Consider the following 27,500-nt stretch of genomic DNA (forward strand, 5'->3'; position numbering starts at 1 on the left):
AAATTCCTCTAAAAGTGTAAAATAGGGAGATGCAAATCCGCCTATATGAGCTATATAAAACAAAGGGGCATAATCCATGAAATATTTTGTTGACAATTCGGCGCTTTAAAAATATTATATTATATGGAATTCGGTAAATGACAATTCAGGATCAGTTGTCATAATACGCCTATCTAAATATTATGAGACCCGTGATATAAGGAAACTAGTGATTTGTAAGAGAATTAAATATATTGATGAGGCGATCAAAGAGCTTAGATTAGCTCTCTGGTAGCGATATAGCGGGGCTTGACTGTATCTGTTTTACTGTGTTATTCTAATTGTGTTTTTCTTTAAAACAACGTTTTTTTATGAATCAACTCGGATCGAAAATGCTTTCAATAAAACTTTGCTGTTTTATTTTTCTTACAAAAATCAGAAAACGTAATCGTTACCACAGATCTACCAGCCTGGACGATGTTGATATGGACATATACCACAGCATCGACTCCACCCTTGACAGGTCTTCTTTCAAATCGGGAGGGAACACGGACTTATCCAAGGCAAGATTTAATAAAAGTACCTCTGCATGGGCGGGGTTTAATTTTATTAACGAAAGAGTGAAAATGGAGAGGATTCGTATAGGAACGGTACAGACAAAGGACGTTTCGGGTATAAACCCTTCGTCAGCACAATAATACACAAATTAACGTGGAAAACAAATGAAATAAAATATAATGCAAATTTTTTTCACGTTTTCCACGTCAATTTGTGTATTGTTGTGCTGACGAAGGGTTTGTACCCGAAACGTCCATTTGTCTGTATCGTGCCTATACGAAGCCTCTCCATTTTCACTCTTTCGTTAGTATTTTCACGATCGCAGGCTTCAGGCAGCCCCTACCGTTTTCTACTTTACCGGTTTGATTTTATTCTAACTCTACATCACATTTATTTACCATTTTCACTAAGAGATTTGAAATTCGTTGACGGGTCACATTTCCTGTTTCTGGTCACTAAGTAAGAACGGCAAGGTCTGTAGTTATAGTTATAAACAGGAAAGTAATATGAAAAAGAAAAAGAAATATAAAAGAAAGGTAAGTTTCGTCTCTAAAGAGTTAATATCTCAATACTGAGGCCATTTATTGTTCTCACTATTCACAATGTATAAAATATCAATATAACCTTTGGTTATAAAAATCGTCATTCTACAGTGCAGCTATTATCGCTTATGAATTCAATCTTCAATATTCTTTTTATTAATGTAAAATAATAAACTGTATTAAAAGGTCTTCAGAGACTCGAATTCGGAGTTAACCAAGTTTCAGTAATGTGCTTTTCATAATGGCATCTTTTAAAAAGAAATGCGAATGAACCGCAATATTCAATTCGGCAGCCTCGGTCGTTTCAAATTGAATTAGAGTTTATCCCGATTTCTATAGCGTGAAACGGACAATCGCAACTGCTTGCTACCCTTTGGATAGGAAGCTAGTCTATCGCAAAGTACTTTCAGCCAGATCTAGCAGACCCAGCTACCCATTCACTGCTGTATGAACTGGGGGGGGGGGGGTCAGAAAAAAATATCTCGACTGCACCCGGGATCGATCTCGATCACTTTGCTTGTGAAGCGAGTGTTCTACCGACTGAGATATCGGGGACCCCATTGAATAGATGAAAACAAATGATAAGGTGATATAAAGAAACACAAAGAAAATTGCCAACTTATGAATTAAAATTCCAATCCTTTAATTGTTACAATTCTTTTCTAACAGTCATTCCACTCATGTGTGAATGAGTATCCAGCACGTGGCAGCAAAGGATAATGTAAGATTGCTAGTGTAAACAGGAGGCCTGACAATTGACTTGTACTGTATGAAAGGGAAATTTGAGTCCATGTGGTCTGCTGAGGAAAAATTATAGATTGTGAAGCTTATTGAGCATGATGAATCAGTTAATACGTGCTCTCTCGCTCTCTCTCTCTCTCTCTCTCTCTCTCTCTCTCTCTCTCTCTCTCTCTCTCTCTCTCTCTCTCTCTACGGAATGAGATTAGCGGAAGAGTATCGTCCCTTGATTGGACGTCACCGGGGGAGACGTTATTTGTAAACAAACCAACTACAAGCCAAGCGCTCCAAATACAAAATTTATTATTCATATTTCTGTACAAAAATGCATATCATAATCAACGTTATGCATTTTTGTACAGAAATATGATGAACCTTAACTACGCCACTACCACATCATCTCATTCATCTGTGGTGTTTCATTCATCCTGTTTTGTTGATAAAGGGGAAACCGGAAACGTTCATTTGATCTGTTTTTGTAATTAAATTGAAGCTTACATTCAATTTCACATTATTCTTTATTTCTTCGAGCTTCGAGCAGCAACATTTACATTACTATAATGACGTGAATTTAAATGTATAAGTATAGTATTATTTGAACCTTTCACAAAGGAATTTTTTTTTCAGGACGCCCAGGCAGTGGGTAAGCGTAAAAAGTCCAACAAAAGAGTAAGGATTGTCTCGACACCCGACTTGATGGAAGATCATGCCCTGCCCGAATACACATCGGCTGTAGAGGTAAAATTCGCTCCATCTCGAACTCCATATCAATTTCTTTGGTCCTATTTTATTCTCTTTCCTTTTTTATTAAATTAAAATTCTCTCTTCAACTAACATCCAAAGTGTAGTTTCTAGATGAAATCAAAGCAACAACAACAACAACAACAAAAATAAAAATAAGTCAATGCATTTTTTTTTGGATGAACCATTTAAGACGGGGTTCGATTTTAGTCTAACCGACATTATATTCATCAAAATAACAGTAGTAGCAAAGTGGACTCAAGCTGTCTGAGAGAAAATGGCTTTAGAATGCAACCGTAACCAAATTATAAACGATGGAAAAATCTATTTTTGTTTGAAAAATAGAATGTTATCGACGTTGAAGGGTTAAAACGCCGGTGTATGGTTCACCGTTTCCAATGTCACTTTCAAAGATTCTTGTTTTAAATTTCTTGTTCCGCCAAATAATTGTTCATTGTGAAGTCTTAAATTTAATTTAATTTCTCCGAACAGGTCAGGGAAAGAAAACGAACATCGCAGAGACCCGATCTAACTCAGACCAAGTCCAACAACTACGACCACTTCGAAGACGACAACGAACGTCGTCAGAGTGACCTCATCCTGGACAGTTATGACCAGCTGGACTGTCCACCCCCTTATTCCTCCATTGACGGGATTCAGGGTGATAAAACGAGGGAGCAAGGGGGCAAAAAACCAACTGCCCCAGAGTTACCGGGGCGAGAATTTATAGGAAATGTCAACGACGCCTACGAGGAAACAGAGGGAGGAGAGAGTTCGCAAATCAACAACCACCTACACGAAGAATGCGGCGCTTTGTATTTTGAACTAGAAAGAGACAGTCCTAATTACAGAGAATCCGTTGCGTATGAAGGTCCGCCTTGTGCACCATCTGCTCCAGAATCAAAGTCTCAAAATAGTTCTAAACCGAACACGCCAGAGTCAATGAATTTGACCGTTGACTTGCCTGTGTCGTTGTCATCTTCAGCTCCATCATCACCAACATATAACGAAGCGATGAGTATGCCACAGGCTGAAACTTCAACAAGTTCTGAACAGACCGATTCTACGTCATCAGAATCGGATAAAGTTCAAGCTGATACAAATCCCACTCATAATGTCTTGGAAGCTTCGGGCCAAAGCTCTAAAAACCCAGAGGAAACCAAACCAAAGGAAGAAAACATTAAATCAAAAAAGAGTCATCCGACTGCTGCCCCTAGGAAGATGAGTGTGATAGAACCTCGGCCAGCCTTTTATGAATATGATATTGCGGAGCCTTTAGACGAGTTATAAACCACAATTCAATATAGTATAGTTTTGTGTGAAAATAACGTGATAAATTAGGGAGTGTGTAAGATAAAGATCTGAAAATCGTGTATGAAACAGCCCCACACAAAGCAACAAAAAAAAAAGAAGAAAACAAAACATCCCACAAAGTCAGACTGCCTCGACTTTTTTCTTGTATTGTTCTTTCTTGTTTGTCTGGCACTGTGTCATAACAATGTTTCAGGTGTGAAAACAAACAACGACAGTGATAATTTATAAACTGCATTACATATCAATAAAAATAGATGAAAATTAATGTCACGTTGATACATGGATGGGACGTAATCATGTCACGTGTTGTTAGGAGGACCATTCCGGATGCCCGTTGCACGATGTGAAGATCTTGTATAAATAAACAGGACAGAGCTCTTTACGCATCTGAACTATATTATTTAAAAACATATTGTCCAGAAACTTAAATAAGGATATACCAAAAAAAAAAAAAAATCAAGTTAAGAATATGGACACAAAGGGATTTTCCAAAATATTAATTTTTTTAAACCATAAATAAATAAATATATGATAGAATGTTGTTTGATCATCTAACTTAACAATTGCTCAAATAATATGACCTCTTTCTTATGGCATTTTGAAGCCAATTATGAGCCTTTCTGGGGTAGTTTTGTGTTTTGTCTTTTCAGCGCCAAAAGAAAATAAAAATAATTTTTTAAAAAAAGAAAAAAAGAAAAGAAACAAAAATCAAACAAAAAACCCTCATCAAATTTTTTGATTGACAATTTGTTCCATGACATGGCCTTCAAATGTTTTATTATATCCTTGTGATATCAAACTAAATATACATGTTTGCGAGAATAATAATGATTAATTTTTTCCCCCGTTTTCCTTTTCGAATTCCATGTCGTGTAGTTTAATTTTTATGAATCAAACGAAGCTGGAACCATTCTCGTGGAACGTAGGATGATGATGATCGGGCTTGAGAGCCGCAGGGCCCATGGGCCTGAAGTTTATCCTGGATTATGGAATAATCAGAAGATCATTGCTCTACGGTATAAGAGAATGAGTAAGACTAGGAGATAAGTCCAAGCACAGACCATAAACAGATCCCTGGGGCAAGCATAAGTGTGCCTAATCTCAGACAAGGAGTGACGCCACGAAACGGACAGAACTCCCAATAAAACACGATACGTAGCTGCCAGAAGCTGTGGACTGTAACAAGAAGTAATAGGCAAAAGTGAATATAACAGCTTCAAAAAAGAACAAAATACTAAACACGGAACGGGCTCAAAACCCTTCTTCAGCCAACAAAACAAACAAAAAACCCCAGATCGACAGCAGCGAATTCTTTGTCGTCGATCTGATTTTTTAGTTATGTATGCTTTCATTGCTTTTTATTGTTGGCTGAAGAAGGATTTTGAGCCCGAAAGGTTCCGTGTTTGGTATTTTGTTCTATTTTGAAGCTGTTATATTCATGTTTGTTTATTACCAATGTAATATGAGAGGTGATTTATAAACACACTCGTGAATCTCGCTGACTCCAAATTAAGAACATGGCCTATAGGCTAGGATTCTATGTCTGTGGCTGGCTGGGATTTTCAATAATCTCAAAAATTTTACATTGATAAATCGATCTCGAGTCTATATGTAGTTTTAGTTTTAGATCTCTCTCTCTCTCTCTCTCTCTCTCTCTCTCTCTCTCTCTCTCTCTCTCTCTCTGTGTGTGTGTGTGTGTGTGTGTGTGTGTGTGTGTGTATGAAATAATATATAAACATGGCAACATCCTATAGTGAGAGACTAGTTTCTAGCTGTAATTGTAATAGTTTACATTACCATCATTCACAAAATACACATGCTCACATCCAAATGCCTTCCTCGCGGAAAAGGATTAAACCAATGCTATGGGAAAACTAGATCGTCTAAGTTCAAGACAATTGTTTGTTTTTAAGGGTTTTACGGCACTTGCGACACATTTAGGTCATTTCAGAGCCAGAAAAAAAGAAAGAAAATGGGATAGTCAAAGATTCTAGATTTACAATTTCAAAGCACACAAGAAAAAGTAAGACAAGGGGGAAGGGTTGAAATAGGAAACATATAGATTCCAACAGCACATTATCAGTGTACTTAAGTTTGCGATCACCTAAAAGTCTCATCCAGATACAAACATTGGTCCCCACTAATTGTGTTGTTTTTCTGGGTTTTACGGCGCTTACAACACAAATTTAAATCATATCGGCGCCAGTAAAAATGAAGAAAATGGGATAGTTAAAAAGTTCTAGAATTACAATTAAAGCACCCAAGAAAAAGTTAGACACAAGGGGAAGTGGTTCAAATGGAGAACAGATGTAGATTCCAAGAGCACACTATCAGCGTGTCTAGTTTGAGATCATCTAAATGCAGAGACGCCAACTTTAAATTTGGCTCACAGGAGTTTCAGACACCACTCGTAGGAATTTCAATACCGAAAGAGGAATTTCCGCACACAAGAAAAAGGAATTGGAATGGTATTTGGCATTGTGTTTACACATTGTATAGTTCTAAATAGATAACAGATTAGAATTATATTATGATACATAAACACATTGCCGAATACAATCCCAAAGTTTCCTTATTTCAAATGAAGTAAAGCGCCAAAACCTAATGGTAGAGATTGTAGTACTGGTGGGAGTGGGAATGATATGGTGCTGGTGGTTATTGTAGTAGTGGTAGTAATGATGAAGATGTGATAGTTGTGGTTGTTGTAGTAGTTGTGGTCGTGATGATAATGATGTGGTGGTGGTTGTAGTAGTGGTGGTAGTGATGTTGATGTGGTGGTGATGGTGGTTGTAGTACAGTAGGATGATATGTGTAGTGTTTGTAGTAGTAGTGGTAGAGATGTGTGTGGTGTGGTGATTGTAGTAGTAGTGCAGTGATGATGATGTGGTGGTGTGTTGTAGTAGTAGTAGTAGTGATGTGATGAGTGTGGTGGTGGTTGATAGTAGTAGTGTGAATGATGTTGTGGTGGTGGTGGTGATTGTAATAGTAGTGGTGTGATGATGATGTGAGTGGTATGTTGTAGTAGTAGTTGTAGTGGTGTGAGAAAAGTAGTGTGTAGTGTGTGTGTGGTTGTAGTAGTAGTGGTAGTGATGCTGATGTGGTGGTGGTGGTTGTAGTAGTAGTAGCAGTAGTGATAGATTGTGGTGGTGGTTGTAGTAGTAGTGGTAATGATGTTGTGGTGGTGGTGGTGATTTAATAGTAGTGGTCGTGATGATGATGTGGTGCTGGTGGTTGTAGTAGTAGTAGTGGTAGTGATGATGATGATGTTGTAGTGGGAGTTGTAGTAGTAGTAGTGGTAGTAATGATAATGTGGTAGTGGTGGTTGTAGTAGTAGTGGTAGTGATGATGATGTGGTGATGGTGGTTGTAGTAGTAGTAGTGGTAGTGATGATAATGTGGTAGTGGTGGTTGTAGTAATAGTGGTAGTGATGATGATGTGGTGGTGGTGGTTGTAGTAGTGATGATGTGGTGGTGGTGGTTGTAGTAGTAGTGGTAGTGATGATGTTGATGTTGCAGTGGTGGTTGTAGTAGTAGTAGTGGTAGTGATGATGATGTGGTGGTGGTGGTCGTAGTAGTAGTGGTAGTGATGATGATGTGGTGCTGGTGGTTGTAGTAGTAGTGGTAGTGATGATAATGATGTTGTAGTGGTGGTTGTAGTAGTAGTAGTGGTAGTGATGATGGTAGTGATGACGATGTGGCGGTGGTAGTTGTAGTAGTAGCAGTGATGAAGATGAGGTGGTGGTGGTGCTTGCAGTAGTAGTGGTAGTGATAATGATGTGGTAGTGGTTGTAGTAGTGGTGGTGGTAATGATGATGATGTGGTGGTGATGATGGTTGTAGTACAAATGGTAGTGATGATGAACTGGTAGTGGTGGTTGTAGTAGTAGTAGTGGTAATCATGATGTGGTGGTGGTGGTTGTAGTAGTAGCAGTAGTGATGACGTGGTGGTGGTTGTAGTAGTAGTGGTAATGATGATGTGGTGGTGGTGGTTGTAGTAGTAGTGGTTGATGATGTGGTGGTGGTGGTTGTAGTGGTAGTGGTGGTGATGATGTGGTGGTGGTGGTTGTAGTAGCAGTGGTAATGATGATGCAGTGGTGGTGGTGGTGGTTGTAGTCGTGGTAGTGATGATGTGGTGGTGGTGGTTATAGTAGTAGTAGTGGTAGTGATGATATGGTGGTGGTGGTGGTTGTAGTAGTAGTGGTAGTGATGATGATGTGATAGTGGTGGTTGTAGTAGTAGTGTAGTTGCAGTGATGATGATGATGATGTGTGTGGTGGTTGTAGTAGTAGTGGTAGTTGAGTGATGTGTGTGTGTGGTGGTGGTTGTAGTAGTCGTGATAGTTGTAGTGATGATGTGGTGGTGGTGGTGGTGGTTGTAGTAGTATGGTGGTGATGATGTGTGGTGGTGGTAGTAGTAGTAGTGGTAATGACGATGTAATGGTGGTTGTAGTAGTAGTGGTAGTGATGATATGGTTGTGGTTGTTGTAGTAGCTGTAAAGATGATGTGATGCTGGTAGTTGTAGTAGTAGTGGTATTGATGATGATGTGGTAGCGGTGGTTGTAGTAGTTGCAGTGATGATGATGTGGTGGTGGTGGTTGCAGTAGTAGTGGTAGTGATGACGATGTGGTGGTGGTGGTTGCAGTAGTAGTGTAGTGATGATGATGTGGTGGTGGTGGTTGTAATAGTGATGGTAATTGTGGTAGTGATGATGATGTGGTGGTGGTGATTGTAGTAGTAGTTGTGGTACTGATGATGATGTGGTGGTGGTGGTTGTAATAGTAGTGGTAGTGATGATGATGTGGTGGTGGTGATTGCAGTAGTAGTGGTAGTGATGATGGTTGTAATACTAGTGGCAGTGATGATGATGTGGTGGTTGGAAAGGGGGGGGGGGGGGGTATCCTCGGAACAAATTGACCTCACCGGAATTTGACGGAAGTTGCCCGGAGCCCGGAATTTTTGGCTCCTAACCGGAGTTTTTTCCGGTGAAACCGGAGTTTTGGTTTAAAATTTAACATTTAAAATGCCTCACCTGACATTAGCACAGGTCCCAGGTCCCGGCCAGAAGGAACACACTCAAATGTTTAAAAATCATAATATATGTAAAACAAGAATAATACACTGCATAACATAGAGATGATTTACAAGACAAAAAATATCTTCTCCCAAAACTCTAACTATACATTTGACTATTTTTAAATTAAATTAAATTGAGCTTTATATAGGGCAATTTCCACTAAATATGCTCAAAACGCTTTACAAGGGGTCCCTGGTCAACAGCAACATTTAACATGTAGGACGGGAAATGACGCCTGTTAGGTGATATTATATTTTTTCGGACAAAGACAACGCTGTTAACGGCCAGGTACTCATTTTACACCTGAGTACGGTGAGAGAATAAGTAAAGAGCCTTTTCCAAGGACTCATCTATGCGCCAAGCGTGAGGCTCGAACCCATGACCTTCCAATCTGAAAGCCAGTGTCATACCACTAGACCACATAGCCGCATATTTCCCTCCCAGCCATGGTATCTGCCAAGGCCAGGACAAAATCAAGTAATCTCATTCCAAGACAAAGACAAAAAGCATGTTGGAAAATAGATATAGGGGATAAATCCACAGTAAGAACCTCTCTGCCCACTATGGGAAGCCAGGAACCCCATCCAATGGTCCCCACTAAGAGGAATACACATATATATCGAAATAACAAAATATTAAATGCAATGGTATAAAACAGAGAGATGATTCACAAGGAAAAAATATCTCTCAAAACTAAAACTATAAATTTGACCGTTTCCCTCCCAGTCAATGATTCCTGCCAGGGCTAGGACAAAACTAAGTAATCCTCATTCCAAGATAAAATAAAGATAGAAAGCAACTCAGAAAATATATACAAGGGGATAGAAGACACAGCATGACCTCCTGCCCACCATGGGAGGTCAAAGACTCCACCCAGAATTTCAAGACAAGGATAGAGGCCACAAAGGAAAAAAAAACCAAAAAAACATTGTCGTGGGAAGGAAGATTCTATCAGCATCAGCCCCCACTCCCTGACACACAAACACACGTACAACCAAATAAAGCCAATATTGGTTTATAAAAGGGAGAATAGAGAGGACTGACTGGAGAAATGTAACTCTCTGAGACACATTTTTTACAATACATTTATAAAAGGTACACAAAATGAATCACAAACTAATACAATAAATGTTATGGTTTTGGCAATTCATTTATTATTCGCCTGAAAGCCCTTCTTCTTCAAGTCACAAAAGACATTTTTTAAAGACTAAAAGCCATAGTACAACAACAACAACATAACATGAATTGGAATACAACATATCAAATAGAATATAAAAATAATATTTAAAAGCTATGCAATCTTCGAGAGGGGTGGGGGAGGGAAAAAGAAAGACAATTTCATACCCCAAAAAATGTATATTCAAATTAATAAAAAAAATATACGTAGATGATGCATTTAAAACTTTTTTTATTAAACTGTTTTAAAAAATATTGAGAGAGAGGGGGAGAGAGAGAAGAGCAATAGATAGAATGAATATTAAATAATTATACAATCCTGAAAATATTTTTTCGAAAAAAAAAAATACCCACAGTCAAACAATGCAATCCCTAAAAACATTATTTCATTTTTTGTTTCTAGAGATTAAAAACAGGAAGCGAGGAAATACACAAATCAATAAATTTAATTTGTCCATGATTACAACATATTATGTTCTCCAACATATAAAATAAGACATTCAAAGCGTATTTTGTGTCAATAAAGCTAATTTTTTATACTCATTAATATTCTGCTTTGTTGATCATTAATATGACAAACATGGTTTGTGTCTTGACAACAACTGTTATCATTATCCTGATATTGATACCATACATGTGTTGAATAAACCTGAAATTAGATATTATGTTTATCCTTTAAGTTCAACCACATAAGTTTGAATCTGAGTCTTGTGCAAGGATCTATGTAAATGTTTGATGAGGTGTGGGATTTTTATTTTTTTTATGTGAAATATCTTGCATCGTGCTTTCATATGTATTACCTCGATTTTATTTCTATGTGTCAATTGATAGTAGGTATGTTATTAGATTATTGTTACAAAAAGTTGATTTTATATCATGGTATTATTGCAAATGCATGATATCGTCATGATTATGAGGTATAGAAATGCCATTTATTATTATAATAAAATGCAAGAGAACATCGGTGTTGCGTCTCTGAAAGATCACTTAAGAACTCTTCAAAATTATTCCCAACAGAAAGCAAACATTCTTCTAGTAAACTTCAGCTCGGTTTTCGTGCCAATAAATGAACAAACGTCATCAATTCATATTTGCTCAAAAATCTACAGTATCAGCATCAATATAATAGGGATCGAAAAGCCAAATGACTCGAAGAAATTACAACATTCAGTAGACATAAGAAAAATACCAAATTCTTAGCTCATAGATAATATCATAAGCATTTTCAAAGGGAAACAAAACCCCAGCCAAAACTGCAGACCTATTTCTCAAAAGTCAGTAACCTCAAAAATATTAATGCACATTTAAAACCATTTAGAAGAAAATACGATGCTAACAAATTTAAACCATGGCTTCACATCACGATATTCTTGCGAAATTCAGCCTCTAAAAACTACAGGTGTCTTATTCAAATACCAAAATAAGAGCACCCAGGTTGACATAAGCCACACCACTCTCACACAAAATAAATATGTATGGTATAAAAGTAAAAGATCCAATATGTAAATACTTAAAATCTAAGTCTGTTTATATCTATGTATGTGATGCCTGAGTAATTTCTCACAAACCAGCTAGAAACTCTAGCAGTATCTGTATGGTCATCATGTTTATTAATGTCACAAAAGTTAAACAGTTTGTCACGATTCAGGTCGTTTTAATCAAGTCCATCTTCTTTTTAATTCGTTGATACTTACAAAACCAGATGGATATTTATGCCCTCCATTTACTCATTATTACGCATTGATTTTGGAATGAAATTAAAATTGTACAGATCGCTGGCACTATCCATCCTTCTCTATGGCTGTGAAACATTCTGATGATCTAGACAAAATAAAAGCTACAGGAAAATCCTGAGAGTTTCATATTTTGAGCACAGGACTAATAAAGATATATTAGAGGAGGTAGAGGATAGAGCAGGACAGGAACTATTGTTGTCAATAGTGAAAAGATGGAAACTGTCGTGGTTCGGACACACTGTCTGCCATGATAACCTCTGCAAGACTGTCATGCAGGTCAATGTGGAAGGACAGAGAAGAAGATAGAAAAAAACTGTGGCAAGACGACATGTGAGTGGATAGAGTGAACAGGCCTGGACCTTAAGTCTTCTAGAAAAGGCCAGAGACTGCGATGAATAGCATGAGGTTGTGAAGTCTGCATCCTGCATGTCCCCCTGATGATGAGATGGGCATGAGAGTGAGTGAGTGAATGTTATATACTAATAAGTAAAATATTTTGATGCATCTACATTGTCAAGGTCATGTGTTAAATTATACATTTGTATTAAATTGGTATTGGACACATCTATTGAGAAACGAAAACATGGTGTAAGTTGACAAACTAGAACACTACTCATAGTAATTCAATTTACGAGTGAATTCATTCTATATATGCATTTTCAAAATAAGACTCAATGCATTAAAGTCACAGAGCTTGCACTTAAATTTGATTGTCACAGTGCAGTTATAGCAGAAATGATAATCATTCACACAAATAAATACATTTCATACAATCCTTAAGGCACCCATTACACTCATATACATTCTCAATCATTTTCTAAATATTTACAATCAAGAACAAGACTTCATCAGCACTAAAAAATCAATTCATTTATCAACCTCAAACTTAGTGAATTTACAATAATGTAATATGTACTAAGAGAAAAAATGTATATATTTTGAGTTGATGAACAAAATTGGATCACTTTTTACATAATGAACCTAGCTTTAGTGGTAGCACCAATAGGCTGCACCATTTAAAGCTTTACTCATTAGAGCGCCAAGCCTGTTGAACATTCCAATTAAATTTTTTTTTAAACCTACGTCATTTGTAAGTCAATTAAAATCTACATTGCTTAGAAAGTTATCAAATGAAATCTAATGCGATCTCAACAACAAAAATCGAGTATTAAATAGCATAATATCCACTAAATGTGCTCAAAGCACTGTACAAGGGATCCCCAACCAACAGTAACACTTAAAATGTAGGACGAGACATGAGGCCTTTTAGGCAATATTACAAGTTTCTTTCCGACAAAGATAACACTGTTCACCACCTGGTACTTTGTTTACACAGTAAGAGAATGTGAGTAAAGAGCCTTTTCCAAGGACTCATCTATGCACCATTACTTTACATCCTCTTATTGGCCAAGAATCTTTCTATGCACGCAATACTTTCCCTTATTCATGTAATAAATAGCTAGGTCTAAAAATAGTTGCGTACCACTCTCTGAATAGGTCTTCTGCATACAGGACAAGACTTTCGCTTTTTCTTCAACATCCTGGCACATGCATAACAACACACTTGATGGCCTGTCTTCCCATGTATGATACACCCTGTCTTTGGACGTGTCAAACAAATAACACACGGATCCTTAGCACTGGCATCCCTTTCTTCCTTTGTACAGTTCCCCTGTATGATTTTACTTACTTTGGTCTTTCCAATTAATTCTTCCTGAGAGTCTGACAAACAAGATGAGTGCCTTCTTTTGCCTTTAGGTTCATTCATTTTTGTTTCCGATATATCAGCAAAGAACTTGCCGTCTGTCTTTGAATCCAAATTCTTGCTGTTTGAATTGACATCGCAGTCGATTTGTTCCTGGCTGCAAGCCATTGATTCTATGGCACTGTCCTGACTTGAAATTGCAATACTCACAGGAGATGCACACATTTCTTTCGCACCTTCAAAATTACAAGGCGGCAACCAATCAGGTCGAAGGCTCCAACATTTCCCACAATTCCGATATAGAGCAGAGTTTTTAAACTGGCACGTAGTACATTCCCATTTGTCCTGCAACAGATAAACAAACAAAAACAAACAAAAAACATGGGTTAGTCAGGTTAATTTATTCTATATGAAAAGCGAGACAATACATAAGGTATTACTGCATCTGGGCATGAAGATAACTATTAGATAAGCCACCACCTCCTCTTCCTCTTTTCCCCCTACGCATTCTTTTTCTTCTTATTTATTTTCAATGTCCATAGTGCTTAAAAATAATAAAGAGGCAGAAGGGAGCCAGGTTTTGTCCTCATTTATTGAGCCTTAAATAGACAAAAATTCTTGCTATCCTTTGAATAGATTGCTAGTCATTAACAAGGTATTTTGAGATCTAACAGACACAGCTACCCAAGTAATGCGGAGCTGACAGAGCTAAAAAGTCAAACAACGTGGATTCAAAAAATGTCCTTATGAATGGTATACTATCTCTCTCTCATTCTCTCTCAAGCTGCCAAGACGCCATTAATAACTTTAAAGTTTATCCTAATCTAGGGATAATATGGAGAGTCCTTGCCACAAATATTTTTTTCCCTTTAACATAATTATTTGAATCATATATCGAGTAGCTACTTTTTTTTTTTCAATGGTAAATATAATTTTATTTTTTAAAAATAAAATATAAATTCCCCTTATTCATCCCCAAGGGAAAATTTGTCTTTAGGGTCTATCCCAAGGGAGGACTGGAATAACCCAAGCGTCAGCCACAGTGCAAAGTGAACTAGGGCTGTAGCTTTTATTTGTAGTCTCACACTACAATACTATGACATTCTATCCAGGCAGCAAATTAAATGCTGCATTCATGTACAGTTATGAACCCACCTGGTAAGCCTCATCACAATACAATGCTCAACCAGATGCTCTGCTGTTTCGTGTTCTTGCAGCACTCTATACCTTTCGGGTATAAAGCAAAGACCATACCGCTGAGCCATGCCGCCCCACATAATGAAAATGGAGAAGAGAACTTTGAAATTGAACGAAAAGAGAAGCATTTCTTAAAACAGTTGAGTGAGTCTTACCTCTTCCCCTAATTCAGCATCAGATCCGGAGTCAGTATCACTGTAGTCCGCAAGGTATTCTATATCACTTTCCTCGCAAATTAGATAAAATGCCTGAAAAGAATAACATTTTAAAAAATATTACTATTACACAAACACCCTAAGAATGGTTTCCTCAAAATTCTTGGGTCATGCAAAGCATTTTAAGGAAACTGTGGTTCAAGGAAACCAAGAACAAAGAATAATAAGGAAAAAAATTTGAGACATTCGAATGAGTTAGAGGATAACATATTTTCAAGGAAACCATACTTGAGTCTGGTAACATTTCTCAAATGGTCTGGAAACTCCCCATACTTAAACTTAAAGAGTTGAAAACAACATATAAAGAATTTTAAAATTGTTAAAAATTTGGATATTTTGATTTTTGAAAAATAATTATATTATACTCTCCATATTTCAATTTCATAATTGAGTGTGTAGCCAGCCACACACGTAACACATATATTTACATATACACAAGCTCATACACACAAGCACCTAAGACACTACAAAATAGCATGTAGCATTTCCCTGAGTCATTCACTTAGTGGTGAGTTGTCATTTCATTTTCCATATATATCTTTAATTGGGAAGTCAAAGAACAAAAATGATAAATTGAAAATGTCTACTCCAATTATATCTATGTTTATTTACTGTGGCAGGAGTGGATTCCGAAGGACTTTTCGATTCCTCAGTGTCTCCCAGGTTGTATGACTCATCCTCAGAGTTTGACATCAGCTCATATTCCACAGAAAAGTTGTCTGATGAGTATTCAACAACCACAGAGTCGTGGTCACCTGCATTTCCCTGTAAAGATGAGTAATATTTTTTTTATTAAGTAGTTCTTCAGGGGGCCGGAGTTTATCCCAGTTTCTGTAGCATGAAATGGACAATATTAATTGTTTGCTACCCTTTGGATAGACACGAGTCTATTTCAAAGTACTTTCTGCCAGATCTAACAGATCCAGCTACCCAATTTGACTGCACTCAGGATCGATCTCAATTCCTTTGCTTGTGAAGCGAGTGCTCTACCAATTGAGCTATTTACAAAGTCAAAAAACATCTTTTTTAAATTTACAAACCAACTTTAATGATTAAATTTTATTTTGATAACCTTTAAAGACTCAAAATCTTTTTCAGCATTTAACAAAAAGTGAAATGTGATACAGTTGCCTCAATCTGGAATCATCTGAATGTAAATCATATGAGAAAATCAAATGGAAATTCTTTATTATTAATTTAAGTTACATTGAAATAATACCCCCCCCCCCCCCCCCCCCCCAAAAAAAAAAAATTAATTATTTTTTTAAAAATAATATTCCGAAACGTGAATAAAATCATAAATTATAAATCAAATAGTAAAAAGTTGAAAAAAAATTGAATACTTCAATAAACTCAGAATAAAAGGCTGGTCTGCATTACACCATACAAAAAGTTATCACCTTGAAAATCAACTGATCATATTTATTACCTTTATGATTATTTAGTAGAATGTGGACTATGGAAGTAAATTTATAATTCTAATCTATACAGAATAAAATTTTGATGATGCTTACTATTCAGCAAAAGCATGAAGAGTGCAGAGTATGGAAATAGATTTGAAAGTTAAACTCAAAGTTTTGTGTTGATAAAACCAGATGAAGAGCCTAGGATTACTTTCACAATTTAAGCTGATTTGTGTCAAGTGGACATATTGTCTGGTACACCTACTTAATTTCTTGGAAACTATGTGAATACATATTTGCAGGTCTGATAACCAAATGTAATTATGGGCATGCTTTGACATTGTTATAATGGACAATATTTTGCGTTGGTTTGAGAGTACCTATTTCCATTACAACAATGGGCCTATAACAATCTATAGTCTTGAAATAGTTAAAGATATACCAGTTGAAAATTTACACAAAGAGAAATGTTTCTTCAAATTATCTTTTTTAAATAAATTCTTTAACAATTTCTCTCAGTCAATTCACGAATCATTAAAAAAAAAAAAAATAAATAAAAAACGAGATAAGGGGGATAACTCACATCATTTTGACAACACCATGGAATACCACCATCTGTTTCATCCAAAGCTGTGAAGTTGAATGAAGTACTAGGAGGACAAGGAGAGTTATTCAACCTCGTCGTTTCCATGTCTGAATTGCAGATAGTGGTAGATGGACGAGCTGCTTGAATAGACTGGGGTATCGGTTTAGTACATTGCACCTGAAGGGAAAACAAAACAAAGAAGAAATGTGATGAGTTTTGACAAAAATCATGAGTTCATATTTTCTAAGATGATTCAAAATTCATTTTAAAATTTTCTGTCAATATTTTTATCCTTCATACAAGTTGTAAAAAGCCCTCTTTATGATGTTTGACAAGCACTGCCCTTATTGTATTTGGGGGTGGGGGGTATGATATTATGGTGCTTACAACAAGGGGCCAGTGAGGTCAGCGGAACGTCGGCTTCACAGCTGAAAGGTAGGTTTCTAGTTTGACCACCCACCATGCCATGTGGCTTTGCCCTAATCAATTTGGAATAGACCCCTAGAGACAAATTTCCCATTGGTGATAAATAAAGGGATTTTTATAAATATATATTTATTATATTACAAAAAAACAGCATTATAAAAATGTCCAGGATATCCTTGGATTCTTTGCAGCCCTTTATGTACAGAAGTATTTATTCCATCCAGATAGAGTTAGCCTGCTTTAAGCTTTGAGCCTGCTAATTTCATGTAATAATTCACCGAAAGGATGATTACCATGGAATGGATAATGTTATGTAGTTTCATTTATTGCCATGTTGCCTGCAGAGTGAATCAGTGAATGCAATGAGCACGACGAATCGGTTGATATGTTCTGAATAAATGCACTGATTTATTTATTATAAGTGACAGTGATAGTTTGTTTGTTTGTTTTTAAGGGTTTTACGGCGCTTGCAACACATTTAGGTTATAACAGCACCAGTAAAAAGGAAGAAAATGGGATAGTAAAAAGTTCTAGAATTACAATTAAAGCACCCAAGAAAAAGTAAGACATAGGGGAACTGGGAACAAATAGGGATCAGATGTAGATTCCAAGAGCATACCACCAATGTACTTAGTTTGAGATCACCTATAAGTCTCATCCGGACACAATCACAAAATCCAATAAAGAGGAATACACTCAAATGCTTACATTATACATTCAAAATAACAAATATAATAATACATAACAGAGAGATTATTTACAAGGAAAAAAATATCATCTCCCAAAACAATCTATGAATTTGACTATTTCCCTCCCAGCTCGGACTTCTGCCAGGGCCAGGACAAAACCAAGCAATCTCATTCCAAGACAAAGACAGAATGCATGTTGGAAATCAGATATAAGGGGATAGAAGACACAGTATGGGAGGTCAGAAACCCCACCCAGGACAGTGATAGTAAGCTACTAGCAGTTGTAGACTGTACAAAAACATTAGTACATCACTTAAAATCCAGACAGACGACTGAGAAATATTTGGAAAGTCTTGTCCACAAGTAAAAGGGTATTGAAGAAGAGTTTTGAACCCAAAACATTCCTTATTTGGTATTTTGTTCTTTTTCAAAGTTGTTATATCCATTTTTGTTCAAATTTAGTTATTTACTTTCTCATGGGCAATAACAAGAGAATGAAATTCTGACAAGAATAAAACATAAGAATCCTGCTACAAACAACAAAAAGTACTTCAATTCCTCCCTTTCAAAAAAAAAAAAAAGAAATAAAAAAAGGGAAATGCTGAAATATTATAACAGAATGGTAATCATGATTAAATTGTCACCTCATTATGAGAAAAATTACAGCCAGATATTGATGATGATACAACTGGTGACGATGGTGGTAAATCTGAAGACGACAACATTGGTAAATCAGAGGATGGTGACGATGATGAAGAAAGTGATGTTGATGACGGTATGTGAAGTGCCGCTGTTTGACTAGTTGATGATGATTGACTAGATGATGACGATGACGATGATGATGATGATCTCGACTGGTCTTCGCTGAGAGGTCTTGTACTAACTTGTCTGCTAATTTTCAAACGGGAGTCCTTTTCTTGAGTGCAATGCTTTAAAAATACTTTTCTGAAAAAGAGAAGGGAAAAAAAAACTTGCTCCAACATGAAATGTATAATATCAAAAACTCTAACCTTATAATATCATTATTATTATCAACATCATTATATATTCATAGTGCATCAAAATGTAGAAGTAAACTTTTCCTTTACATTCTTGACATTGTGTTGTTTTGAAAATGCACCTATTCTTATTTCTAAGGTGGATAAAGCATTTTATATAAAATACTGAAAATAACTATTATGGTCAGAACAAAATAATCTCATTTATTTTGTTATTTTCTCTTTTTCTTTTTTTTATCTTTGGCTTTAATTTTAAATCAAAGTGCAGCTTCAGAGTCATTCAGATCTAATGCAAACAACTCTAGACCACATCTAGTTAAGTCCCAGCTAAATAATCACCATGCCAATATTGAGTGGACAAGGCAAGTCCTTAAAAAGCATAAGAATGTGAGTCAACTTTCTAATCGATAAACAGGCCCCAGCTGTGAGCACGGCATGATGCAAAGAGTGTGGATGGAATAATCATAATCAGTTATTGAGATTAAATGGAGGTGACAGAACAGATTAGGATTTGTCCTTACATCAAAACTCTGTAATGTACATACAAGCTTTAAGCACCGTGTTTTATATAATTTTGGGCATATCAGACCTCTGATGACATCAGAGGTCTGATCCTCCCAAAATTAAATAAAACGGTGCGTAAAGCTTGTATGTAGACTTCTGGGTTTTGATCCGCTAATCATGAAAATCGGGACTTCAGAGGTTTGATCCGCCGACCATCGTTTTTCTTTCAGCAAGAAACTAGCTCCAAATAATAATAGTATTGCTCATCACTTTGGCAGCGATGCACTATGGCTGTTGCCTGGACTACCTTGTTATTTTTTTATTGTTTTTTGGAGAAAGGCATTAACTCACTCAAACCTAACACCCACTATCTTGGTATTTGGTTGTGGTTACATTAAACCATCATTATTTACATTTTTCTGATACAAATTATATAAAGCCACTTAATCGAAATGGTACCATTTACAGAAATCATCCAATTAACTAATTATTCTAGTAAGCCCCATTGGAACAACCTACCAACACCACACATATCTTGTGCAGTGAATATATTCATATTTAGCAATACAGAGAGCATCATTATATTTGCTTATCCAATTTTCTAGTTTCCATTCTCCATTAGATCTAACATTTCACTTCAGAGTGACAGCAAAAAAGGCTTTAAGTAATTTCTGTAATGAAAGATTGTTCTTTAACATCAAGATATATAGTATAACTTACAAGACTTCTGGAATGGTAACTTGATCAACATTGAAAGCAGCTCCAAGATCGTTTCCTTTGCAGTATATAATACGAGGGTTATTCTCATCGTATAACTTTTTATCATCAATATACTTCTTTACATAGTCGAGTATCTGAAATAAAGAAATATCATTTGAAGAGGTCGTATGTTTCTGTTTCTTAAAATTCACACATAATAATAATAATATTAATAATAATAATAATAATAATAATAATAATAATAATAATAATAATAATAATAATAATAATAATTCAAAAATCAGTGCTGATGGTGACAATAAGTGAAAAAGGAGGAAAATTTTTAACGATTGTCTATAAGCTCCATTTTTAATGCATTAAACCCCACTTTTAGAGCAACTGAGATGATAAATTACATTGATATTCTAGCTAACATCTGAAGAGTGGGAATCTGCACCTGCGTGTTGCACCACACATCAACTCACTGTCAGTACATTGATAGGAGAGGGGAGGGGTGACTAACGAAATCAAATTCTTTATCATTTTAAAAAAGATCTTACACTAATATCTTTTTAAAATTTTGGGCGACAAAAATAATTTATGAAAAGCAGTATGACTTTTAATGGAGGAGAAAATAAATATTTGATTTTTCAAATATGCAAATCCAAATGAAATATATTTCTTCCATATTTCTTTTTCTTTCCTTCTTTGGGCCCATCAGTTCTATGCATATTTATCAAAATAATATATTGTAAAATAATCCAAACAACACAGAAGCTGAAGAAACTGTATCTCAGGGAATTTTTAAAAAAAGAAATATTGATAATATTTGGGAAAGATTGTTACATTGCATTTTTTCCAAATTCATGAAAAAATGTTTTGCATCCTCAACCAAAAAGATATTGATTCTTTTCCCTAACATTACAACTTTGGGCTTTCGTTTTAAGTCCAGTGACCTGTTGCCCTCCAGTATATAATTTTTAATAATCACATTTCACTTAACACTGATTGAAAAGTAACTTTGACCTATGATTGAAATGAAATCTTAGAAAATGCAAATGAAACGACGTATATTACTTAACTGTCAAGAAAATATGAAGAAAAAAAAAAATTTAAATTAAAATTATACAATTTAAAGTTGCAAGTTTGAATCAAACGCAAGCAAACACCAACCTCTCCCATTGTAAAAGTTTCTCCTTGCCCACCACCATAATGAATCACTTTCAGAAAGGCTGGGGTTGGACGCAGCTGAAAAGAGATACAAATAATCAAATCAGTGAATCTTCGACAAAAAAAAAAATTAAAGAAAATCACATGTCTAATCAAAATTCAAATTTTCTATGATTCTATATATCCCATTCAATTACCATCCATGTGTGTTATTCTGGTGTGATCACAACTATAATCATTTAATAATCAATTCTATTGAAAAAAATTGAGTTTCATATCCCAGCCCAAGAGTGTTGTATATGTTTTTGTTTCTTTTTTCATTCTTATTGTTGTTGTTGTTTTGAGAGTGCATTTTTAGGCATTTGTTTCCCTGAGCACACATTACTTTAAAGATTTTCATCAAAATGCTACAGTCTAAATTGCATAATACAGCATTAATTTGAACTCATTTTTTTTTATTCTTCATTACCACTATAGAGTTAAAGCTTGTATCTAAACTTTCACGTTTGAATAAACATGATTGATATGTACCATGAGGAAGTATATAAGAAAAATTCCTTTTTTATTTTGTTTGTTTGTTTCATTTAATGTTGGTATAAAACCTACAAAAGAAAATGATACAAAAGAAAACAAACGACGAAATGGTAAGAGGAAAAGAAATAAAAGAAAAACGAAGGAATATGTGCTCACAAATATGAAATACTGACCAAAGGTGTCTTGACAATAGTTGTAACCTCCTCCACCTCCACACGAGATTGTGACGACGACTGTGGTTGTGGAGATGGCACATGTGTTGACTTTGTTGTCGACATCATAAATATTTCTAGAAACACACAAAGAAATTATAATTTTTAAATTAATTTTAAAAATTAGTACATCATTTCTAATTTTACAAAATATTTCCTTAATTCCAGACATCATCGAAGGAGAGAAAGAGAGAGAGAGAGAGAGAGAGAGAGAGAGAGAGAGAGAGAGAGAGAGAGAGAGAGAGAGAGAGAGAGAGAGAGAGAGAGAGAGAGAGAGAGAGAGAGAATTATTCTTATCTATTCAGCCTTTAAGCCATGGTGTAGCTCAGTTTTTGTGACCTGAAATGGACAGCAACACGCAGAGTAACAATTGCGTGTTACCCTCAGAACAGGTCAATAATCATTAGCCAGAAGTTTGACTTCTCAATAAAAATCTTAAAATTGAACTATCCTTTCAGGAAAAAAAGCCTATCAGTCTAATCAAATCATGAATAATCCGAATAATAAGGTGGGATCTTAGGGTTATTAAAAGAGGAAAAGGCCTGGTATCAGTCTAAATTTTAACTTACCAAACGACAAAAATAAAGAGTGAATTCCTTACATTCTCATATTTTTTTGTCATTTATGAGACAACAATTTTCTTCTTTTTCTTTTTTATTTGGATAGAAATGCAGAAAAGTATGATAATATCTGTACAAATAGGCATATTGATATATTGAAAAGATTTCTTTTTCAAAAATTAAGTTAGTTTAGTTTTTTAGCTTACATTTACATCCTTAATGTACTTACTCTTTGAAACTGAAATGTTATTGCTCTCAATCATGTTTATTATGTTACTGACTGTTGTTAACTTATCCAGGAAAATATTACTTGAGTGAGGAAAGGATAATAAATGATATGATTCCTTTGTCAGGGACTAGAAATATTCCTAATCCACAATGATTTCATAATAGCTAAAAATAGAATAAATAAGCCACACAATGCCATGCTGTGGGCTACCGCGCCAAAAATAATCCATTTGAACTTGACAGGAAATCTAATGAGGTCAAAGGTAAAAGAATAAAAAGATATGAGGTAAAGATAAGGTCAGCTATTCTCCCCAGTCTCCGAAAAGCGAAAAACAGCTGCATAGAACACAGTAGTGGGATGGGTGTTTTAGAAATTGCTTTGTCGCATTGCGAGTTTGCCGCATAAATGATTGTCGGATAAAAGAAAACTTTAATCATGTTGTACATTCTACAACCAAAAAAACCCATCTTTCATAGTACAAGTTATTAACTTTTCCAATAATTTATTTCAAAACTTTAATAATTTCATTAATTATAATGTAAAACTGCGGTTCTCTCCAAATAAAGTATGTATATAAATAATTGTTTTCACAACAGGACAAATTTAGCTATAATAATACACAAATTAATTGTCATGAAGACCAAAATTTATCCGTAATTTGAGTTTTGTGTTTACATGTTTAACATCACATGAACATTTCCATATATGCCATGGATTTACCATGCTCAATGTACTTTACTTCCATATCATACCAAACAATACAAATCGCATGTTAGGTATTTTTTTACTCTCACGCTATTGAACCTGAATAGAGCCAGGTATTCATTTACACCAAAGTGGGGTGAAATTAAATTGTAAATTGCCTTACTTAAGGACACAACACTTGGGCCAAAATATTCCGATCATTCTCACCCATACAGTCTGTGACCATGCTCAACATCACTTGATATTCTTAATACACCATTACTGTATTGTACAGCAAAATTGAAAATTAAGCTACTTTTAGTCGTAAGGTCGTAAAATTGATGCCACCATCAAAAAGAGAAAGCTCTTGTGGTTTGGTCATGTGACACAACACGACTCAATGACCAAAATAAAATTACAGGGCACTCTAGAATGAAGGTGGGAGAAAAAGAGGTCAACAAACAAGGATGGAAAGTCTCGCTCTCTCCACAAGGCAGACAACAGAGATGAATAATGCCAAATAGCTGCAGAATAAGCTTTCATATGTCCTGTACAATTAACACAGTCGAAAGAATGAGATGACATGAGGTGTTAATTAATATTATTTGTTTGTATTTCTTTTCTTTTTTAAAGTTAATGGTAGCTTGAAAAAGTATGTAAGCAATTAAGTGACATATTTTAAACTACCACTACCAGGAGGTAGACAATCATACATCGTGACATGATTCCCATTAACAAGGGCTTTTTTTTCATCCTGATCTAAGCCCCAAGATTGAAAAACAGCTAGTCAGCCATTGGCTGCTATTTATATCAGTGAGACAGACATTCAAAATAATGCAAAGAGATAACAAGCCATATAAAGTTTGGGTAGGGGTGGTCCTTGAAAGAACATAATAAATATTAAAACTGTTAATGGTCTGTGATGAAATCAAAAATTTTCAGATTAAAACACACATTTTGTGCTTTAACCACTATCAACAAATAAAATTGAAAAATTCTGATACTGTGTATTCATTTATATTACAATATGTACAGATGAAACCCGATGGAACTGAATTGCATTGTCATGAATTATTTTTCTACATTTTAAGTTTTCCCCTTCCATGCACTATTTACCCGTAGGTCACAAGGGGAGAGGGATGCTAAATGACATCTGGATAAAATTACCATCTCTCTTGTATTCGTAAAAAATGATCAAGAAGATCTGTTCCCAATGTTGCGCACTTTGGTTAAAGTTAAAGCAGATGAGACTCAATACCTCAAACCATCCAGGTGTGAACAGCTATGGGTAGTGACGACCTACTTTTAAGGAGCACTACCAGTGCAATAATAGAACATCACTGGTGACTTGTATTTGTATAGTATGAAATAGAAATTTGGTTTCACATGGCCTGCTGGAGGAAAAAAAAAAAAAACTTTTTAATTAACATTAAGTATGAGAAAACAACGGAAATGTATAATATATCAATATAAAACCTTACAGCCTTATATTATCATTACGGGATTCAAAGTCAAAATTGATCCAAAGGTAAAATGAAAATGAGTTCATCTAACCTGGTTAATTTGGGTCAAAGAAATAATTAAACATCATTTATTGGACAACAAAAGTCATCTTCGGATTATTAGACGAACAGCAGAGATAAAAACCTGGCTTTACTGATTCTGCATTATATCTAGTTATAAGAATAAACTCTCTCTCTCTCTCTCTCTTAACATTATTATCATTAATAAATATTAAATAAGCAAGCACAGCATTTATAGAAATGAATCTATGTTAAAAGATTATTGAATGAATATTTTCATTTTTACTAAAAAGTTAAAACCTTAATTAAGCATTAAAGGACAAGATAAGAAATGATGCTTCAACTCCAACCCCTGTGAATATTTACGGACTATCTATCTACTAGGTAGATACTACTATCTACTTATATCAAATACCTAGTTTGAAGCGTGCAAAGCGGACTGGGGTCTATAATCTTTTTTACTTCCCTTACTTAATTAAAGAATAATTTTCAAACAGACAATAATCATAATAATAAATAATAATTAAAGTGTTATTAGACTGTCTTTACCAATATAAAATCTAGGTCTATATAGCTAGATAGATATTAGATATCCCAGATCTATAGCTATCTATTCTATTCAACATTTCGATCCATGAATCCGAAAAAAAAACCCTAAAAAACACAGATGTGTGAAGCATGAACACAAAAAACAAAACAGCCTAAACTAAAAACAATTAACGATCTATTACTATATCAAAAAGAGGAAAAATGCCTGATGAAGTTATTGGTATATTGCTCACATTTCCCTCCATTAAGAGACAGAGACTCCACATTTTATCTTCGTTTCCCTCGCTAGTTTCAGTTTCATAAACTTTTTTTATGATCCTGACGGTCATGAAACACGACGACATGTCCAGACAGGTTCTCCGAATCGGAAATTCCCGATTGAACTGGCCACATTGGCTAGCCTAATATGCCAGTTTGGTTCAAACATTGTCGAACATTATGTTTTTGTTTCTGTTTTTTTTTCCACAATGCACATCAAAGAATACTGTACTTATTGCAATGAACACAATGCCCTGTATAGTATTGGCCATTATTGCGCCCCCCCCCCCCCCACTTTTTTTTATTATAAAAAAAGGGGGAGGGAGTATTTCTTTTCATCATAAATGAGGCTACTAAAAATAGTCTCATTTGATTAGCAAGGATTTTTAATAACCTTATGTTAGGTATAAACACAGAGTTTCACTATATAGTGTTACGGTAGACTTCTGTGGGTATAAGCCATCAATAATTTTCAAACAGACAATAATCATAATAATAAATAATAATTAAAGTGTTATTAGATTGTCTTTACCAATATAATATCTAGGTCAATATAATAAGGATAGATAGAACTTGGCCACCTTTTAGCGACGTGCACTGATTTGCCTAAATATTATGTAAACGTTGGGATATCAGGGTTGCCAGTTTGGCATTTTAAATGCCAGATTCCAAAAATCTGGCATTTTTGAAAACCGTTTGGCATTATAAAAATCATTTGGCATTTGGCATTTTCATTTGGCATTTTCTTTTCTTGTATATTATACTTCAAATGACACCTTTTCTTAATTATTTCATTACCCCACCAGGAAATTTAGTATAATTCAAAAAAAAAAAGAAAAGAAAACACGCAAGCCACCAGGATATGATAGTAAATTGTCTATCAAAAGTGAGTAGTTTTCTTAGTGGGGGTGGGAGTCAACAGACTTTGGCATTTTTTTGAGTGTTTTGGCATTTTTTGAGTCTTCCCCTGGCATTTTGTTGAAAAATAATCTGGCAACCCTGTGGGATATGGCCGTCATAAATAAGCAGGTCATATCAACTAGGCCTACGTGCACATTAGCAGGTCTGATAACCGAACAAAATTATGGGCTTGGACATTGTTATAATGGGCAATATTTTGCGCCGGTTTGAGAGCATTTCCATTACAACAATAGATAGAGGATAGACCCAACCCTTCAACTTTTCTCCTTTTTTTTCTCGTGTAGGCCTACTTTGATTTATTTTATTTCACTGGTTTCATTTTATTTTATTTTTTGTTTTAATCGTTATCACAAGACAAATAACAAAAATTAACAATCAGGCGGTTGAAATTGTTGAAACGTTTAAATACCTTGGTGTAACTATAGATAACAGTACAGTCTAAGATATGAATCGCAAGCCAACAATGTCATCAAAAAATGTAACCAGCGCTTGTACATACTCAGAAAATTAAGGTCTTTCAATGTGAACAGAAAGACCATGATAAAAATCTACAAGTCATTAATATTGAGTATCGTTTCGTTT

General features: G+C 35.2%; 2 protein-coding genes across 4 annotated transcripts in view; one reads left to right on the plus strand and one right to left on the minus strand.

Annotated features, from left to right (window-relative positions):
• The window catches only part of LOC144969591 (uncharacterized), a 33,059-nt gene extending 29,064 nt beyond the window's left edge, over nt 1-3,995 (plus strand). Inside the window, exons 10-12 of the mRNA XM_078908737.1 lie at nt 419-542; nt 2,445-2,555; nt 3,051-3,995. Of these exons, the coding sequence (XP_078764863.1) occupies nt 419-542; nt 2,445-2,555; nt 3,051-3,848 (1,033 nt within the window). The 3' untranslated portion in view covers nt 3,849-3,995. The remainder of the gene's footprint in view (nt 1-418; nt 543-2,444; nt 2,556-3,050) is intronic.
• A 6,080-nt stretch (nt 3,996-10,075) lies between these two features.
• LOC144968030 (E3 ubiquitin-protein ligase Mdm2-like) lies at nt 10,076-26,259 on the minus strand. 3 transcript variants are annotated; one of them, XM_078905983.1, is made up of 9 exons: nt 25,973-26,259; nt 22,156-22,271; nt 21,452-21,526; nt 20,300-20,433; nt 18,722-19,022; nt 16,960-17,139; nt 15,586-15,738; nt 14,914-15,006; nt 10,076-13,906 (listed from the first exon to the last, which is right to left on the minus strand). In XM_078905983.1, exons 2-9 carry the CDS (start codon nt 22,261-22,263, stop codon nt 13,322-13,324), a joined length of 1,629 nt encoding a protein of 542 aa, XP_078762109.1. In that variant the 5' UTR covers nt 22,264-22,271; nt 25,973-26,259; the 3' UTR covers nt 10,076-13,321. The 3 variants fall into 3 exon arrangements, with proteins under 3 accessions (XP_078762109.1, XP_078762110.1, XP_078762108.1); XM_078905984.1 differs by having other exon boundaries at nt 25,922-26,068; XM_078905982.1 differs by lacking the exon at nt 25,973-26,259 and adding an exon at nt 22,984-23,137.
• Nucleotides 26,260-27,500: the final 1,241 nt, after the last annotated feature.

Source organism: Berghia stephanieae, chromosome 3 (genome assembly GCF_034508935.2).
Source record: "Berghia stephanieae isolate SIO BIC M18660-M18661 chromosome 3, UCSD_Bste_1.3, whole genome shotgun sequence".
Classification (NCBI taxonomy): Eukaryota; Metazoa; Mollusca; class Gastropoda; order Nudibranchia; family Aeolidiidae; genus Berghia; species Berghia stephanieae.